Below are 20,525 nucleotides of genomic sequence, written 5' to 3' on the forward strand. Positions count from 1 at the left end.
ACAGAAGTTTGTTTCAATAAATCAGGTGTTGAACTGCAACTCTGCCATTCTTACTGCTGGCTTGAATGAGGCAATCCAAGAAAGCTCAGAGGACTACTGAATTCCTTGCTTTTATTACAAAAATGGGAATGATCACTTTGATCAAAATGAAAAAAGTTTGCTCACACTGTGTACATGAAAAACTCTAAATACAAAAATCATCATCCCAAACACAGTTTGTGCTTTTTTTAAAAAAGAATGCAACATCATTTTGCACTGCATTTTAATTTTTGACCCCCACATAGAATAGAAAATCCGTATTGCAGCTTGCAAAGGCTGCCACTGTAATCTGAAGAGTTTCATTCGTAGCAACATAAAGCGGCCTGGGATTTGCTCACTGGGCACAGAGAGGATGTCATGATAGGAGCAAGTCGTGACAGTTGGTTGGAGAGCAGAGCAGGCGGGAGAGGACAGCCTGGCTCCCGTGCTGGCAGCCATCCCCACCTGCTTGTTTCCTGCGATGGCCAACACCAGTCAGCAGAACAGCTTCAGGGAAAAAAAACAACCCGAACCAAAACCCCTGCGGCTTTACCTATTAAGTCTATGGAATCATTAAGAGACTGAAAAAAAATCTTCAGATATCTCCATAAATTAGTGCAGGGCATTAAAAAACAAAATGCATTTATGGTAAACTAGAATTGTACAGAGATACCATTTATCAGTTACCAGCACACAAATCTTGCTTCACACATACCCTGTGAACATCAGCTCATTTTCACATGCAAAAGACCAAAAAGCAGGTATTACAACAGTTCTTTCACATCCCTAATTTAAAAAAATATATTTTTTTTATTCCATCTTTGTTGAAACTGCAGCACAGTGAACTTCACTCATTCTTCAGATCAAGTTGCATGATAATACTGTCCATAATTCCATGCATTCTGATAATTGTACTAGAAAGAAAGAAAAGAACATGATTAAGTCACGATGCCGTGCTCCACGAGGAGTGCCTGCTAACAAGCCAGCTATGGCTCCAGAGAGGCACAGGTGAGTTACACGCCTTTGTAACCAAGGGCTCTGTGTGGCCACGCCAGCACTGACAGCCCACGTCACACCCATGATGTCGGGGGTTTCAGCACCCCATTACCAGCCTTTGCGGGCAGCCTGTATCTCGCCCAATGCAGAGAGTGGAACAAGCGAGGGTGCAGTTCTGCAGTGTGAGCCCGTGAACTCCGAACCGCCCTAAAGATCTGCTTTATGAGGGAGGGAAAGCTGAAGCATGGTTCAGCTGCAAGTGCAGGGTCAGGTTTGCACCATGGCACAGCACAGAAGCTGGCACTGTTGTCTGCATTAGTTTTAGTTACTTAATAAACATGCATGTGCTACATCTTCCAGTTTAGGAAGGTCAGAGGTTCATTCGTGCCCCTCAGATCCCTTCTCTGGTACCTGCTCTGGGGCTCCCTGTCACCTCCCTTGCAACACAGTCTCATAAAAGGAAGGAAAAAGGGAGGGAGCAGAAGGTGAGGAAGTGTGCTTTGTGTTCCAGCTCCATGTCCACTACGACAGCACATGCCACAAGGCAGGAGAGCCAGGGCATGCAGCTGAACCACCCCAGCACCTCTCCCTCTGAATCCCCCAGTCTGCAGCTAGCAGAGACCAGCACTGAGGCAGTTCCATGGTCTTACTACGAGCAGCCATACCCCAACAACCCCAGCTGAGCCAAAGCAGGTATTCAGCAGCAGAAGGTTCTTGGGGTATCCCAAATGCCCCCATTCCCTCTGAAAGGGTTTCTCTCTGCTGCTCTCAATCAGATTGTGGAGTACACAGATGGCAGACAGCAATGGAGTTACCATGCCAACCACAGGACGGAGCTCTACATCAACACCAACACCGTAAGCCTGCTATTCCTACCTTCTGTGTTTGAAAACTTGGGGCATTTTTCCTGGCGTAGAGCTAAGCAGTTTCCCCACACTGGGCGAGACGCCTTGCACCGCCTGACTTTGGAAATAACACTTGACCTTAATGTGGGCAACCCTGAACCAGTCAGATAACAGCCTTGTCTGCAAACACTGCTCTTGCTGGAGCGGTAGGCTCCTTGCACTCTGAATAGCAGTTCCCATTGAACGGCTTCTGCAAAAGTTTCAGCTGGACCCTCCCTGACTGGTAGCTCAGAAGAACAAGCATTCCAAGCCTGCACATCACTCCTGTCCCAGCAGAGGGACACCAGCAGCACCCACTTTCCCCAGCACTGATCTCCTACAGAAAGGCAAGTTTTGAAGCTCTGACTTTACAGCCTGCCCCTCAGACAAGGCAGAACACAAAATGGACTCTCAGTCTAGAAGCAAGCAGAGCACGTGCTGGAGGTTGCTGCTGCCACCAGCAAGAAGAGAAAACCAAGGTATAGTATTACTGACTCACTCCTTAAGCCCCTCAGGGGACCAAACGAAATGCTGTGCAAGAATAGTCCCAGAAGACAAGCTACCCAACAGACAGATTTTGCACACAAATGTCCCGATGCAGAACCCATACCGGGATGTTACAGCAACTACTAGTTGGAGCAAGTAAATATCAAAACACGCAGTAAATCGGCATCCCAAAGTGAGCCTCCTGGGCTAAATGTTTCAGCACACAACAGGTGTATTGCCCTTAGCCACCAATATTCTTAACTGCTGCCGCACATCCCTTCACGTGAAGAGCTAGTCCGCAAACTGCTCACCTCGCTCCACAGAAAGACATATTTTACACTTGCACAACAGGCCAAAGAGGTATCAACAAGAACAGGAGCTAAGTTTTCACTCCACGCTGTCCTTGCTAACTGACACTGAGCCACAGATAAAGTCACAGGGAAAACCACAATGTATAAATATTGAGAATTGTGCATGTTAAAGGAAGCAAACAAAGCCTACACCCAACCTGGTACCAGGCATTGTAGTTATATGCTGCCTGATTGACTTGCATGTCGCCATCCATCATCTGTGCTGATGCCAAAGTTGGGTCATCTGTGAGCATTTTCTTTTCATCTGGCTCCTCCGACCTGTGAAGTTAATACGTGCTTATCAACGGTACCTTAGATTAAACTCTGAGCATGTATTTGTGTGAGAAATGTAGTGGGTAAGGTGAAGTAGTACTTTCTAACTTGGTGCCCTGTCCAAACAGGATAACAGCATTTGATTTAGAGAGAGAAAGACAGTAGTATATTGTGCTTCAGAACAATAGTCTGGGTTTTAAATTGTTTGGGTGCTCAAACTGAGACAGCAGAAGCGTGTCTCTGCTTAAAGTTATTTTTACCAGTACTGTTTAGCCTTTCTGTGAAACTTAATTACAAAAGTTATTTTCCAATAAATCTCTTTCCAAATATTTACGCCAACAGTACAGCCCTATTCAGTATACGCTTTAATGTGATTAAAGAACCAGTGATTTTCTTCTTGCAAGCAGTAGGCTTAAAGCCAAAAAAAAAAAAAAAAAAAGATGTGTATATATATTCATAGACTAAAGAAAAAATAAAAAAGTCTCTGAGATTCTTCTCTGAACTATTTTAAAAGCATTTCCAAAGTGCTTTGTATCAGCTATAGTCCTGTGTAGCATGTGTTCCAGGTACCCCGTACTGCATTAGCTACCAAGGCAGTTTATACCCTCAGGTGAACAGACTTCCTACCCGTTCTCTGCTCTCCTTTTTAAAGAATCCTGCTCCTTTAGAAGAGCTTGATGTTCATCATAGGCATCGAGAAGCCTGAAGGAGACAAAAAGAAATAAAGCTTTGCTCACCATTTTCATGTAAACGTTTTCAACACATGCCCAACCATTGTAAATTGTCTAGTTGAAACTGTAAAAATACAAAAAACATTCTAAGCCGAACTCAATCATAACCAAATTTTAGTAAGTGATCCATCATGAAGGCAGGAAGGCCAAAAACCCTTAATTTGATTCCACGACACATAGCAAAGAATTTTCAGTTAGCTCAGAAATTCCCACCTTGCTCAATACTTCATGCAGTTTTTATAAAGTTCCTTTAGAAATAAGTTTTCTAAACCTTGTTTGTGATACAGCTGCTCCTTCCAGTGACTGCACTCCCCCAGCTGTGTGCTGATGCCATTGAGAGCAGCATTGATATTTAGGAATCAACACTTTTTAATATTGGAAAATAGTATTATACAAGATTACTACAATTCCAAAGTAGCACCTATGGCCTTTTCCCAAACAGCATGGGAAGAAAAGTGAATTAAATGCAGCACAGAAGAGCCCTAGCTAAAATTCCCACAAATAGCAAAGTATCATTTCATCTGCTGCATACCAGTTTACAAGGTATCACATGAAAACTGCTGCTTCTGTCAATATTTCTGTCAAAAAAAAACTTCTGCTCTTGGTGAAAAGTTTCTTGGACTTGTTTTACACTCTAGTATTATTTGGAAACTGAAAACTTCACTTTGCTTAGTGTATCTGGGATCCAAACTTGCAATGCTTGGCTGACACGCAAGTTAGAATGGTCAGAGTCAACAGAAATTAAAGACAGCTACTGTTAACAGCATATAAAGCAGAAAAACTAACTCAACGTTAGTCCGTCCAAGTTATCTAGCTGCAAAATGAGCATAAAAAGAGCTTGTTTTACAATACAGAACTAAGACTGAAAAAGTATATCTAGTATTTAATCACAAAGTGGCACTTTAATATCTGATCCTCCCACATACGCGTACAGCATTGTTAGTACTTCTGAATGTAGAAAAATCAAATTTATGTGGTTTTGGAAACCTCAAGCAGTCGCTCACAGTGTACAGAGCATCAAACAATACCTGTGTCACAAAACACTTCATGTTCTCTCTGAGGAACATCCTCCTTTTAAGGGTTAGCAAGAGAAAACTACAGTAAGAAGTTATGGGCCACACAATTTTTCTCTATCAGGTGTTAGGTATTTCAGAAAAAAAAGGCATAATTTTCTGAGAAGAGATTCCTATTTAAAAACAACAATTTGGTTTAGAAAAGCAGCTATCCCTCAACAAAGAACTGATGGCACGGAAGAAACAATTCAATAGATGCCGCTGACCCTACCCCTTCCCTACAACTTCTACAAGCACTCTTTCGGTGACCCTGTTGTGGTCATTTGCAGAGATTACATCTTACTTGTTCACATCAGAACCAAAATCTTCAAGAAATTCCACTTTTCGCTGAGAAAACGTAATCCTCATTTTTATAGACAATGCGCCATTGACAGCTTTATCAAAACAGCTCAAGATGTTTTCTTCATTTTGCTTGAGATCGCCACTGTATTCCATTTCAAGTAAGTTGAGATACAGTTTCGTATTTTCCTGTACAAAAGATGTATTAGAAGTTGTACATCTGTCATGCTGGGTATTTAACACCAAATGTATGTCTACCAGATGCATACTAGAACGTTTACATCATAAATATATGCCAGAATAGTCAAGAAAAAGATTTTCTTTTTACATTTGTCATCTTTGACCTGTTTTTTTCACAAATAGATTAGTAACAGTCTAACACTACAAAAACAGATGCAACACTTCGCTAGAAGCAAGCTAATAGTACTTGGAGTGCCAAATACTGTGGTTATACAGAATGATCTACAAGTACTACCTACACAATCAATTTGGCTTGCCTTGAGATGTGAACATGCCTATAATAGTTAAGATTTGAAAAAGGGAAAACAAAGGTATGAAGCACATTGTGCTTCTAAAGAAAAAAAAATCACAAACGTCCTGATTTGCAAGCTGCTAATACGGCAACATCAGTTTAGAGGGACTGCTGTCTCCATGTAGTAACAAACATTACATACAGTTACAAACTCCTGTCATCATTGTTGCCATATTTTTTAAAAAATGGTTCAGAAAGAGAGAAAAATGCCAGGATTTTTTTTTTGTTTTTGTTAAATACAGCGAAGAGGGAACACATACTTTGTCAATTTCTATGGCTTCTGACAGCACTTTTCTTGCCTTTGGAAGATTTTTCTGTACTTTGAAGAGGTGTCGAGCTAATTTGATGGCATAAAATGACGATTCACTAATTGATTTGGCATTCCTAACAGCATCTTCAAGCAGGTGTTCAGCATCTTCCATGTTTCCATGTCTGCGTTCTAAGCTTACTCTTCGCAAGCGAATCATTGCTAGCCCTAGAATACACTCTTCAAATGTTTTCAAGATTCTTCTTGCTTCATCGATGTTGCCTAAAACACCGGTGAAGATGCTTTAAGATATGAGACATCCAACAGCCTCTTAAAACCAGAATCCCGCCCAGCAAAAACTAACATTGCTCTTACCCTGCTGTTCCTCAAAGGCAGCCCACAGCATGTGAACCATTGGTTTCTTAGGAAGATGTATTGTGCAAGCCCTGCTGTAGACATGCCTCACGCCTTCAATACTATGATTCTCCATGTATTTGGCATACTATAGTTGAAAACAGAGCAGAGATTGAAAAATTTAAAGCTTGTATTTGTCTTTAAAAACATGACAGAACGATAAAATTCTTTTGTTTAAACCCATTCAGCACCTTTATTGAACCACTAGACTAGTTTCTGTAAGGAAGGACGTAGAGAGGCAACGAAGTTGGCATATGCAGCAGTCAAATCTGGTTGCAAGCAGACCATCTCCTAATGCAACAGATATAGTTATATATGAACAACATTCCACAAGAGTACAAAAGGTTAGTCACTAGATCAATGTATGCAATTGGCAGGAGATAGGTGGTAAACCACTTCCCTTACCTTAATCCAGAAGTCCTCATAGAGGGCACATGAAATAACACATCTTTCAAAGAGGACCACAACTCGTTCATGAGTGCCATTTTCTATCTCAAACTCTAAGTACTCTTTCCAGTTTTTCAGCTGAATTTTCTCCAGAGGTTTTACATGAAAGTAAGGCCTCTTTATCTGCAAGAGTCACAGTATGTCAACTAATCACTAATAAGCATACCACCACGCTGCTTAAAAAACCCCAAACAGCCACACACCACTCAAGCAATGCCATTTAAATAACAGGACTTCAGAACTGATACACGTCATTATCTATTCAAGTAAGTCTGTTGGGGTTACCCAAGTACTGATCAAGAGATTTTGCTGACAATTAAATTCTAGGTTAGTAACTTGATTTTCTAGAAAGCTTTTTAAGTGCAAGTGTTTACAGAAGCTGGAAAGGAACTCAATGCAGTTAAAGCCCTATCAAACCTGCAGTCACAATGTACCAACAACACTATAAAAAACAATGAACACTGTTGCCATACATACATCTAACTGAAGTTATTTACTGTCGTACTAGCGTATATTTTACAAATTAAATTCAAGATTTGGTTGAGAAACACGACAAGGAACAACACAGCATTGAAATGAACTTCATAGGAAATATTTACACTAAGATGACTATTCCAAAAGCTAGCGAGAGTGCGTTCTTACTGATGACTACAAGAGGAGCTGGGTGAGCCAGAGTTTTTTCAGCACAGAAAATTTAAACATTGCTTTGAACTGAACGTAGCAAAGCACTCTTCCAGAGATCTTTTGCTTCTTCTCCCCTTCATCCTGAATTTTACTTCATTATTTCTCTCCTGCACTGCAATTCCATCTCAGATACAGATACACAGAACTTACAAAAATTAAGGAGTAACATTCAGTTCTTCAGGGCCACCTGAAATTGAAAGCCAACCACCCCCTTCCTGCTTCTCAATGAACACTACTATGGAACCCAAAACTCTTTTTCCATTTTGGCAAATTCAGAGGAGTGTTTGCTCCTGCTAAAACAACAGTAAAACGGGTCTAAGCAGTCTCCATCACTTATGTGACACCTGTTGCCCATCTGCCTCATTTCTGTCCGTTACAAACACGTCTAACTTTGTATTTTAAACCCTCATAGATCCAGCACATTGGTATCTACATAGCAGATATACTCTCTTGGTAGGAAAAGTATTGATTCTGGCCAGGAGCAAGAGACGACACCCTGTTTCTCACACATTTTCTGCAGCATGTCCACAGTTTTAGCATTCTTCCAAGTTTCAATGATTTGCAGCTTAAGCTTTCCTGAGCCAGGAGTACCTATACTGACCACTGCTTTCCATAAGACATCAGCAGATTTCAGCCTCACCTACCCTAGGGACACACTGCACAGTTTGCCTCCTTCTGCGCCAGGTAACTGGTACAAAGTGAGCCTGTGACATGTAGCGCTCGCACTGGCACTTCAGGCTGCTGTGTAACAGAATGAGGAACTCACCCCAGCAAGACCATGCTCCAGTCTATGGCACTAGGACTGGCCACATACTATGTTTTCGAGTTCCTTTGCCTTACAAGGGATCTGGCCTAGTCCAGTAACATGCAATAAAACAACATAACAGTTCTGACACCACATAAGAGGTCTCCAAAAATCTGTCCCCACTGTTTAATACAATGTACTTTCTTTTTTGAAAGTACATTTAAAACAAGAACCATGGTATGCAACATGGTATTTACCTGGAAAGACCAAGAATTAAAAACTCAGGTTGCTTTTTCCAAAGTAACCAAACTTAATTCTACACAGAAAAAGTTCTTTATCTTCAGTGACACAACTTTTAATACGTTATATCTAGTAGCTGCATGTTATGAAGGCTACTTTTGGAAAACAAAAGTTAACTGACTTCAGATTTGAGTGCATAAAAATACAAAACCATACAGATTTCATTCTCCTTTTAGGATAGGCTTATCTTTGCAGTTAAAGGAACATTCTCCCTCCTATTATTTTGCAATACCTCAGATGCATAAGGCAGTATAAACTTACATAGCATTTCATGCACGTAATTTAAAGACTGCTTAGTAACTAATCTTGCCTCTCTCCAAATACTCCTCAAAGATTTCTAAATCATCAGATGACAGAGTTGATCTCAGAAATTGCCTTTTCACAAGAAAAATGGCACAGAAGTGAAATTTATCTTTATTTAAAGCCCCACAATGGTTTAAATTGTAAGGCCTGTTACTCAAATTTCCTAGCTCCCAGTCTTATGTTCAAAACTTGCGCGCATGCTGCCTTACGTAGAAAAAACAAACTTACCGCTTCTTCAAACGTCCACCTCTTACTGACTTCATGTTCGTTGTGGTTAAACATTTCTTGATGAATCTCAATGATTCTGTGCCTCATGTTTTCTATCTCAGTGATTAGCTAAAATGTAATTTTAAAAAATGTAACACAGGTAGACACTGCATCACCTTTGTAAATGCATCTTATGATGACAGTAATATGCATGAATTAAAATTATCACAGATGTATTAAATATTACCCTGATGGGGCACTGCCCTGATGGTGCCTTGGCCCTTAGCACAACAGAGCTGAACTGGTCTTCTATCTGAAGTTTTGCTCTTATGCTAAAAATGATTGAGATTAAACATGAATCTGGATCCAAGTCAAACCTGGCTTCTGCATGTCTATGCTTTTACAGTCAGCAATTCTCTTGGACAGCTCCAAGTCTCATGTGCCTGTGAAGGCTACCCATCTGCACAGACCACTGCTGTGTCTAAGAGCTTTCTTAGAACACAGACCCTAATCTGTTAACCTGGAATAATTAATATTCATTCTTAAAGTTCTGTGCATCACTTCTTTCCTTTTTGTTTTTTAACTCCATTTCTTTATTACCTATGAAAACACTGGAAACGTATGTCCTGTTTGACAAAAGCCATTAGCACATGAGCCAAAGAGCAGTGATATGCAAGAGAACTATGGGAACACCTCAGCTACAGATACATTGAATTGTCCGTAAATAAAGTTGCCTTCAGCCACAAAGTAAGGCAAGAAACATTGACAAACATCATCTGTGTACGTACCTTGGCAGGGTCAGTTATATCTTCAGTGCCAGAGGGCAGGTCATCTCCAGGTTGCGCATCCTCCCCACTATGGCCGTTCACAGATGCCAGTTCTCTGCGCAGCTGGACAAACTGCTCAGTAGTCAGGAAGTCTCGAGGCAAGTTGTTCTGTATATGTTCTTTAAACCTAAGAATAGTTGGAAACAACATAAATTTCATGTTTCATGTTGCAACACGCTGCCTAACCAGAGAACAATAATAAATCCTAGCAGGGTTCTGCATTACTTTATTGATCTAGAGCAACACTGAAAACACAACTTCTGACAACAAACAAAAAAATGCAACTTCTGCTATCTATCTGACTTTAAAAGCTTCACATTTCAGAGAGAAATGAAAGGACAATGAACTTCAGTGGCAAAGACAGACCACTTGCCACGTAAAACTGATGACAAAGGACAAGATCAGTTTCAGATGATGATACCTTATTTCCAAGACCAAAAGACCTGTAGAAATTATGGGGAAAGAACGGTGCACAATTTAAGGTTTCTGGTTCCCTCAACCGCTCCATATTAATGCAGAACTCCACTACCTAAACTCAACCAAGTATTTCTCTTTAGCCAATTAAATCAGTGCTTCTCCACACGTGAGCGTTACACAAAGAATTAAAGTTTAAAACTGCTCATTCTGATTTTTCTAAGACATCCTCTTTTCTTCCTCACCATTTCAAGGCCTTCCTTTATTCCTCAGCAGAATTTGTGAATTTGTCTAAAATCAAATTCCTAAAACGTGTTATCAGTACTTTAAAACAAGCAGTCAAAACTGTATGAGTACAAAAATAAGTAAACAAGCATATAAAACTATTCCAAGTTCTTGTTCTGAGTGAACATTTTTACATTTACAGATTTAGGTTAGCATATATTAAGCAATTCATAGCATTAACTAAACCTTTTGTTTTCTCTTTACCTCTGAAAGTGATGACTGTAGAGCTGCGTTGGAATTCCAAGGATGCGGTCATAGATGGATGTAACTTCCCTTAGGTTTCCCTGCTCATTTTCCCAGTTTATGTACATTTCCCATAGCCTGTCAGATCGGAAGTCTGTCCCAGCAGCTAAGACCGCATGTTCATAGGCTCTGAAAAATGAAATAATTTTATAGGTGTTTCTGAATGTGATGACAGAACAAGGAAGAAAAGTTCTGGCTCTTACTTAAAAATTATAACCATCCTCATTTACTTGCAACACTTACATTCATTACTTAAATTCTTCAAAGTATTTTCTAGATATCTGTAGCAAGATCTCTACAAATTCAGGAAGTTTGCCCACTTTTTTTCCTTCAGCACTACCACAACAGAACAAATAAAGGCAACAGAAAAAGCCACTTGCAGCAGTGCAAGATACTAAGGAGGTATGCAACCACTACTACTTCTATATTGTAAAGATTCTAGAACAGTTATTACTTCAGCAGTTTAACACACAAAAGCTATACATCAATCACGCAGCTAGAAGCTGCTTCAGTTAAAGTTCAGTTAAGGTTTTGGATCAAACTTTAGTCCAACCTCTAACCAGGACCACGACCAGCAACAGATGAGGTCAGATGCAACCTAGCCATACCCTGAAAACCTCCAAGGAATTATATTTCAAAAATTCTATGGGGAATCTGTTCCAGTGCTGCGCTAAGTATTTCCTAACATCTAGTCTAACACTCTCAAGTCACAACTTTTGACCCCTGTACCACACTGTATCGTCTACCCCTTCTCCTGGAATTTGGCTTTATCATCTCTTAAAACTCCTTAAAGTAACTGCAGGCTGTTACTAGCTTGCCCCTTAGCTTAAACATATTAATCCCACTACATGGCTATGTAACTGTATGTACTGGCTTCTTGTTATCACTTAGTCTGCTTCCAACTTACCCTCGAATAGTACTGTTAGTTTCAGGATCAGCAGGGTCCAAGGTCTCCTTTAAGAAGTTTATATAATGTATCCAAAGATCAACACTAAGAGGAATTGCCTGAAGCCCTCTGCGATAAACCTATGAAGAGAACATGAACTGTACTTCAAATACTTAATGGCGTCCTAATAGAGAGGCAACACTGTGTTATCCGGTGAACCTTAGAAATACTAATTACTGGAATTTTGTTTAAATAATCTACCATTACCATTTGGGTGGAGGTTGGATAGAACATGGCAATGTTCTGATCTCCACGTGCAGAGTCTTGATCTTCAAAGCGCAGCGGTCCCTGCATTCTGATCAGGTTGTGTGGGCAGGCTTTGGGGTACAGACCATAGGGCACAGACCCATTAGAGCATCATTGACAGCGTCTGACCAAAAATGCAATAAGATGTAGCAATTGTGACCAGCAAACCAACTATATTGTTTTGAAAATGAGTAATAAATGTAAGTGACAGAAAAGCCCTGCCCTACTTGTTAAGCTGCAGTGTAATACAGAGGCTTGCACTGCAAAGCTTGACAAACTGTAGAGGTTTAACGCACCTGCCAACAAAGAGAAAAAACATTAGCTACAAATGCCACAGATGTGACAAGTGCAAACAAAATCCCTACAAACCTGACCATACATGGCAGGTACTGGCAGCCAAATGACTTGCAGTAGGTTAGTCATTATTTGGCTAACAGGACCAACGGCAATAGCTGTGCCCAGCTACCTACATACCTCATCAGACTGTTTAACGTTGTCATGTCGCTTTTCAAGGTCTGCATACTTTTTCCAATACCCATAGCAATATGGATAATGCGTGAAAAACCTGTCAAATGCTTTCCTGGCAGCTGGTAAGTGGTTCTGCAAGAAATACACAATACAAGCAATGAATCCTCTCCTTGAAAATAACTTAAAAACAATTATTGTTTTAACATTGCTTTGAAAACCACTGGGTTTATGTTCTGATCTGTGATGACAACACTGGCAAGGGCAACTGTCTTAAAACGTTATCTACAAAAGCCTGATGTACAGTTCTAGATTTGTCACTGGAACATCTATGACTTGCTTTGGTTTTCTGTTTATTTCTGGAAGTCTAAGGGAAAAGGGGGCATGTACTAACCTCCTGCTCTACATACTGTAGGAGATATACCCATCCTGTGAAATCCTGGGGATTGTCCTCTACTACTTTCCAGAACTTGTCAAAATCTGGAGGGAAGCAAGCCTCAATATCTGTTGTCTGTAAACTTTCAATATTTGGAATTTCACTCTCCTGTGTATTCTCTTCATTCAAGTCAGGGGAACTATCAGGCGATTGTTCCATCTCAGTTACGCTCATGATTTCCGTACTGAAGTCCATATGCTGTTCTTCTGTTGTCGTTTCAGCACCATTGTCTGTGCTCTCATTGCTTACAGTTGGCTTCTCCTCCTCTGTATTATCTGTGTTCTCCATAGCTGAGGTTATTGCTGTTTTGTAGTACTAGATCCTGTGGAAATAAAAAGATTCAGTATGCATGTAGCAAACCACCAAGTAGAACTTGGGTGTGAATTAGCAGCTAAGAGTCTTCCAAGCGCTTCAGACACCCATGTATTTCACCACAAACTGTTATCAATTATATCTGTTTCACTCATGACCCTTATTCACAATTAATAAACTGTTAATAGCAGTCACACGTTTTAAAAACTGCACAGATGAGTCAAAGCCCATCTGTTTTTTTTCTAAAAAACTATCACAAGTAGCCAACAAGGTGTAAAAGTGAACCAATATATTTTTCCTGCATGAGTCTAGCATTCATTCACATTACGTTCACATTTATCCAATTCTCCTATTTAGTACAAATCAATAACTTCTTCGCAAAATAAATACATGTTAAAATGTACCCCCAACGCCCAGCTGAGCCGGCTTAAGTGATAACTTTGCAAAGAAGAGTTACTATCAGCACTAGATTCAGTCCGTATCAAGGATGTCTATGTAAACTACCCAGCATCAGAGGGCAACAAAAATGTTTAGGATAACCTTTTATACGTAGCCACTTGCTCCCACACAAAACTCATGGGCCAGGTGCTTCCTCCTAACCCTCAGGACAGACTCCCATCTTCCCCCTACTCTTCATTTTGATCTTCCTGCCAAATGCTGCTGCCTAGTTCTGCCCAGCTCTATGCACCTCTGCAAACACCAGTCCAGCCCACCTGGCTGCATGCTGCTCAGCCTCAACTGATCTCAGCCATCAGTGCCTGCAGCCTGGCTGTAAGGCGCTCAACAGAACTTTCTCCACACACAACCTAGATCCTACTGACTAACTGATTCTAGGTAATACAACACTCACATCGAATACAATAGCTCTTAGCTGTAAATCTATTTTGGATGAAGAACAGTGTGAGACTATCATTCTCACATGCACTGTAGTAACTGTCATTACTATTTCCCTTCAGTTCTCCTCAGAGAAGATGGCAAATAAGTTTTGCATGTAAGAAAAAAAAAAAAAAAAAAGTGCCCACCCCACCCAGTATCTCCAGAATTCTTTCCCACTCAAATCCTGAAGATGGAACAAACAAATCACTTGTTTTCACATCAATAAACACATCAAACACATAGCTCAACCATCAATAATCTAGCGAGGGGGAAATTCTTGACAGAAAGGAAAAGTATTTATATATATCAGCTGCTTCAACATGTGAGATAACAATTCATGTTTTCCTAGGAGTTCACTAAGCCAAGTAACTTTGGCATAGCGTTAGAAAGCCCACATGGTCTACTCTGTAAGTTTTCTAATAACAGGTTTTTTAAAGTATTTCTATTTTCCATTGTATACAACATCTGGCATTAGTATAAACACAATTTCTTTCCTTTAAGGTAAACAGTTCATAATTTTGCAACTTTTCATGGTAAGCGTTCATAAAAAATGAATGGGTCATGCCATTTAGAAGTCACACAAACATGATGTGACTCCACAAAGCACTGTAGTGCTTTTGTTCCACAGGAAAAGAGGATGCTTGTGTAAGACAAGCAGTTTATTTCATTAATAACTAGTCCTTGCCCACATCCTGGCCCACTCTAGAAAGCCTGCATCAAAAGCCAGCTTCTTCAGTGAGTGCTGGAGATGAGTCTTCAGTACTGATTTTGAGAATAAACATAATTTGCAAGTTAAGAAATTAATATCGAAGCAGTATCACTATGTCTTTTCCAGTGCAACATAGAGAAGACATCTGCATCATTAAAAGTAAGTGCTACCATTCATAGCTTACCTCTGTAAAGATTACAAAATCGAGGTGTAAGAGGAGTGCGTTATCCAAACAGCAGCCCTAACACTTGAAAAAAAGTTCAAAGGAAGTTTACAGCTCTAAAATTTGAGAAAATGAATGCAACTGTTTTTAAACATGCAATAATTTATGATCTAAACTTATTCTGGCATTCGACAGATGCTTTCCCCCTCTAGCCAATTCAGATGTATTCCGGCCTAAAAAACCAACTCCCTCAAACCCAGTGGTTTTCAGATTTGAGGGAGAAGCGGTATCGGGTAACCTCTGCAACAAGGTTTTCAACACACTCTTAGTCTATTTGACAGTTCAGTACCAACAGAAGCTGGTCTAAACCACCCCCAGGGAGCCAAGGCCCATCCCAGACTCCCACAGTAACCAGAGGTTACAGTTGACTTTTAAAACAGCCGATATGATCAGCCCTGCCCGGTACCGAACAAGCGCCCGTCAATCCAATCCACGGAGCTACAAAGGCAGCTGAGATGAGGCCGACAGACATCAAGTACAGAAATCCACGTAACAGAGTAACCAAGTTCCTGGCGTTTTCGCATGACTCAGGCTAAATAATATGCATATCAGATAACTACATGCGCTAGTTTTAAATCATTTACGTCAACATATATTGTTTAGCCTGCTTCCATTAAACGTTTACTGCATACAATACCGGCGTTTATAAATACTGAACTAACAGAAGGCATCTAGGAAAAAATACGAGCGGGCAGCACCAAGGGATTTCAAGCCTCGCCTCCCGGCTCTCCCAGCTCTCCCGACGCCGTTGCACAACGCCGATAAGCAGCTGCCGGGCCCTTCCCCGGGCCGGGCCCTGCGCGGCCGCTGCCCACAGAACAGCGTCTTGGTGGCCAAAACATAGCAGTAATTCAAACAGTAAAGTCCTGTAACGCTTTGAGTTGGCGTAGTATTCGCTCAGAGATTTTGCGACTATTCTAGCACATAAAATAAAGATAAAAGAGTTTTTTTCCTAACAACAAAATTTACACTATGAAGTGAAAACGGCGGGCACGCTGGTTTGCCCCGGCGCCCGCTAGCAGCTAGCCGGGGGCCGGCTGCAGGAGCCGGCGGGGCGATGCAAGGGCAGGCGTGCAGCTTCCCTCAGGCACGGCCAGCCCGCTCCGCCCGCCGCCGCTGCCGGCCCGGCCGAGTCCCCTGCCTGCCGCCGCCTCCCGCCAGGCCCCGGCCCGGCCCCGCTCTCCCCGGGCCGAGGGGCACCCCTCCCGCCCCCGGGCCCCGGCAGCCCTCCCCTCGCCCCGCGGAGGGCCGGTGCTCCCCAGGGCGGCCCCCACCTCAGCCCCGGTACCTGCCGCGGGGCCGGTGACCGCCAGCCCGCTGCGCGCCCGCCGCCGCCAGGCCTCAGGAAGGGCGGGCTGCGCCTGCGCACAGGGCACCGCGCAGGCGCCGGAGCACGCGCCCTCTCCCGCCAAATGGCGGCGTCCCCTCCCCCCTCAGGCAGGCAGGCGGCGGCCGCGGCGTTACAGAAATAAATCCGTTTGTTGGCGTCAGGTTCGTGTAGAACGCGTACAGTACCGGCAGCGGGAGGGCCGGCGCCGGGGCACCGCGGCCGGCGGCTACTGGCGCCAAGGGGAAAAGGAAGAGGGAAAAGGAAAAGGTTCGTTGGTTTCCCCTGCGCTTCCCCGCGCGCTGCCGGAGCTGGACGTTCCCCGGCAACGTCACCGGCTAATGCTGCACAGCTCTGTAAGTGGGTTAAAAAAATACGTATTTCTCACAAATACCACACAACCCCCTGTATAATTATCTCCAGGGTTTTCCTCCACTTATCAACGTATAGCTTAGATGCTAAGACAAGTCAAAACATGACTATATGGTAAGTATATTTTATTCATTACAACGTGACGTCCGTTACTACAAATTGGGTGCTGTGCTGTTAACTTCTAAAGACAAGCGCAGGCGAGCAGGAGCGCCTGGCCCTCCTTCGGCGGGCTGTCCCCACGGCCGGTTGTCCCCGCAGCAGCTTATCCACGCTAGGAACGCTGTCACTGCCAGCCAGCAGCATGGGGACGGGCCTGCCTGCCTCCATGTAAACAGCTGTCCCTCTGCCCAGGCCAGATGGTTGAGTGATTTTTCACGCACACACAAGAGACAGTTATATTAGGTTGCTATTTCCAAAAATTCTTCTAAACTCTTCTTGATGTGCGGTGGCTGAGATGCAGCGTGAGTTAACAGGCTTTGACCCATCTGTGCAAAAAGTGCTTTTGATAATTTCGCTGTGGCTGTTCGGATATTTCCTCCTGCTCCAGGCAAAGAGCCACTGTTCGTCATATTTCCCAGGAGGTGCCAAAGGACAACGAGAACTTTTTGCTCCACAGCACAAGGCTTCCGTGGGTATAACTCCGTAACAAGATCTGCAAGAAACGTAATAGATTGAGCAGTGTTGAAGACTGTTTTTTGTTGGAAGAAGGGTTTGCCAGAGTCAAGAAGACGCTCAATATGAGTTATGCATCTTGCTCAACTTTATTAGTTTCTAATGCTACTTATATAGAACCGATACACATGCACATCCGTAAAGCAGAAATATAATTGGTTAGTAGTCTCTAAACACGCGCGGTTCTCACACCCCTAATTATCATGACTAAAATAAGCATTCTATCCATGTAGCTAATTGTGTTGCTGTGCTTCAGCCTTGTAGTTTGTTACTATTTTCCCATACCGGTCCCTATCTTTCTTGGCCCTGCACCTGCTTTCCCAGCAGCTGTATCTTGTTACAGCCACGGCCTGTTGGCACAACATAATTACTTGGTCTCAGGATTCAGGAATAGCTCAAGGCCACCTTTCTTGTTAACTTCAGCACAGCAACTTCAGTACAATTCTGATTACAGGCCTATTCTAATTTTAAAAATACAGTTCAGAAGTAATACCCTGCTTTGAGGGGTGTTTAAAAGCACTTAATGTTAAATCATCTTCTCAGGGCAACTAATGAAGGAATGCTTGCTATACACATGAGCTTGTTGTTGGAATAGCATCAGCACTCTAATCAAAAAATTCCCCTTTCATCCTCTCTCAGGAGTTTACACTGCTGATAATTACAATCTTCCATTAAATTAAAACAAGTAAAAGAAATTAAGATTTTTTTAGTTTGGATTATCATAAGGACCTTTATTTCTCACAGTGCACTGTGTAACATCTAATACTTCACGATTTCCCCTCTACCTCAAAACCAGGCAGTAAGTATTTGAGTTTCAGGACCAAAGTAGCCTTATACTATAAATATATATAAGATGAAACATTTCCCCTACTTGGATAATTACATCATGAATTAAGTGTTTCTTTTCCAAATTTTTGCCTTTTTGCTAAAACAGACTCTTCTGATATACAAACTACTCCCAAAAATGCCAGCAAGAGATGAATTCTTTAAAGGTTGGTGACTAACACATTCAGACAGCATAAATCTAGGAATGTTTCAAGAACAGACTGTCCATTATGTTTAGTTGAATTTCATAGCTACTACACACCCAGCTGCTCTGAAAGTAAGTCAAATAACATGCGTGGGTCAAGCATATTGCCCATAAAGACATGCCTTGTTCACTTAAAACATCAAAAGAAAATTCAGCACTGCTAGTAATAATCCCCATTATTAAAAAAATTATATAAAATCTAAGTAAAATTTGCCTTCAATTTTTAAGCAAATGGGTCTTTCTGCTTTTGACACCAGTTTAGGAAGATGACCATTATGAAGTCTGCTGTCTTTGTGGACTGCAGCTCAGCTTGCCAGCTTGTCTCCTTTGACTGAATGCCAGTATGTGTTACCAAGAGCCTTAAAATGAGAACAAGACCAACTGCGAAAAGCAAAAAGGTACACAAGTAAAAATCACGAGTTTGCAGGAGCCAGCCTTACAGAACAGAATATTTTCTGTTCTGGGAAATCTCAGAAAAAAAAGAGTCACTCATTCCTTTCATTTCTTCCTGGCAAGAGTATGAGGAATGAGTACTGTGAGAGGGAATATATGGCTTGAAGCAAGGGAGGCATGCAAGCTTCAGCTCCTCGGTCAGCCCTGCACCTCTGGCTCTACACACAAACAGATACGTGCTGGCTGGGCAGAAGTAGGCATATGGGGGCCAAGCCTCAATATAGTACATTCCACTCGGTTACAGATAGAGTGAAACTCATTAGAAAACAAAACTCAGCTAATTCTCTCCAATTCCATATTAAAGTTACTATAAGCTTAAGGTATTTATACATCTCCCAGGTATTTATCCATCTTCCATCTTACTATATAATAATAATCTTTTGGTTTATCAGCAGTGGCTTAAATTTGCATTGGAAGGAGGTGAAATTTGACAACTGCTGCATCGTTAACGCCCACAATCTACTGTGACAGAAGGGAAGATATATAGCCACCACCATCCTACAGTGGATTTGCCTAATTAGGATGGTACACAAGCAAACAAACAAGCATAGTAAAACACCACTTTACCAGCAAGCTTTTCTGTCATGTCTTGTTTTGCTTTTCCGTTCAGAAACTGGGCTTTTGTGCAGAATGGCTGGAGGAGCAAATAGTTGTCTAAATGCAAAGAACAAAACACGTTAAAATTCTTAAACAGAAAATTAAACAGTCTGGTAATAAATACAATATGGAAGAATGTAAATAAGAACCTTACTTACTTAAACTTCAGAAAACACAGTGATATATTTAAGGACATAAAAGCAGAAAAATATACCCTTAACAAGCCCTGACTCCTAGAATGTGGTAGAACATAGTATATTAATTTGCGGAAAACACCAAGATTCTGCTACAAAGCCAAGGAAAATAGTTGTGGCATACACAAATCAGCAAGAATCTATTTCTTTGACCTGTTTTAAGAGATTTGGCAGTGTGACAAGCTTCTGGATAATGAAACACAATCACACAGAATGGTTGAGGTGGGAAGAGACCTCTGGAGATCATCTGGCCCAACCCCCTGCTCAAGCAGGGCCACTGCAGCCAGCTGGCCAGGACTGTGTCCAGATGGCTTCTGAGTATCTTCGAGGATGGAGACTCCACAGCTGCCCTGGGCAACCTGAGACAGCACTTGGTCACCCTGACAGCAAGAAGAACGTGCTATAGAAAAATAACAAAACCACCTATGCACTTACAAGTCCAGCTATCTGTATTTCTGTATCAGACTGGCAAAACACTAAGGTGACTTGTATGGTTTAAAAACTGTGAGAATAAAACAAATAATTCATTACAAAATGTAATGATCAGATGGAAACTATTGGAAAGAGTAACTCTCTACATTTAGAATTTCATTAATACAATTAAAACTCTTGAAAATTAAGAGTAAATTACTTACCTAAGTGTTGACAGAGAGCCTGAATAACGTTTGTGGCAGCTGCATAAATCCCTGGATTTTTGGAGTTCAGGTTGTTGTCTACTATCGCAGGAATTAACATGTTGATCACAGGTGATAAACTGTCTTTCAGCAGTGGAATCATCTTGTGCATCGTCTCCAAAGCAACCTGATTTACCTTACTGTTTGAGTCATGTAAGCGATACTTGAAGGCATCAAAGATCTGAAAAAGTATCCAAACAGCATTCACTGGAATTAACAATTAATGTTTGAGCCAGATATTACATTTCCTGCTTT

At 41.6% G+C, this 20,525-nt stretch overlaps 2 protein-coding genes across 10 annotated transcripts in view; both read right to left on the reverse strand.

The window, feature by feature from the left end:
* Positions 1 to 94: 94 nt before the first annotated feature.
* Positions 95 to 16,367, reverse strand: PRPF39 (pre-mRNA processing factor 39). 7 transcript variants are annotated; one of them, XM_080397267.1, is made up of 15 exons: positions 16,240 to 16,287; positions 14,913 to 14,975; positions 12,790 to 13,153; positions 12,405 to 12,530; positions 11,646 to 11,764; positions 10,700 to 10,867; positions 9,758 to 9,923; positions 8,991 to 9,098; positions 6,689 to 6,853; positions 6,245 to 6,371; positions 5,883 to 6,151; positions 5,095 to 5,279; positions 3,635 to 3,709; positions 2,893 to 3,013; positions 95 to 932 (listed from the first exon to the last, which is right to left on the reverse strand). In XM_080397267.1, the coding sequence occupies exons 3-15, from the start codon at positions 13,117 to 13,119 to the stop codon at positions 882 to 884; spliced, it is 2,010 nt and encodes a 669-aa protein (XP_080253393.1). In that variant the 5' UTR covers positions 13,120 to 13,153; positions 14,913 to 14,975; positions 16,240 to 16,287; the 3' UTR covers positions 95 to 881. The 7 variants fall into 7 exon arrangements, with proteins under 7 accessions (XP_080253393.1, XP_080253391.1, XP_080253392.1 ...); XM_080397265.1 differs by lacking the exon at positions 14,913 to 14,975 and having other exon boundaries at positions 16,240 to 16,367; XM_080397266.1 differs by lacking the exon at positions 14,913 to 14,975 and having other exon boundaries at positions 16,226 to 16,320.
* Positions 16,368 to 16,758: 391 nt separating this feature from the next.
* Positions 16,759 to 20,525, reverse strand: part of TOGARAM1 (TOG array regulator of axonemal microtubules 1) — a 45,075-nt gene continuing 41,308 nt past the window's right edge. For all 3 annotated transcript variants that reach the window (XM_080397262.1, XM_080397261.1, XM_080397263.1), the window contains 3 exons: positions 20,232 to 20,451; positions 19,373 to 19,459; positions 16,759 to 17,302 (listed from right to left, as the gene is read on the reverse strand). In XM_080397262.1, coding sequence (XP_080253388.1) covers positions 17,049 to 17,302; positions 19,373 to 19,459; positions 20,232 to 20,451 — 561 coding nt within the window. In that variant the 3' untranslated portion in view covers positions 16,759 to 17,048. The remainder of the gene's footprint in view (positions 17,303 to 19,372; positions 19,460 to 20,231; positions 20,452 to 20,525) is intronic.

The sequence above is a fragment of the Falco punctatus genome, assembly GCF_963210335.1.
Source record: "Falco punctatus genome assembly, chromosome: 7".
NCBI classification, from domain to species: domain Eukaryota; kingdom Metazoa; phylum Chordata; class Aves; order Falconiformes; family Falconidae; genus Falco; species Falco punctatus.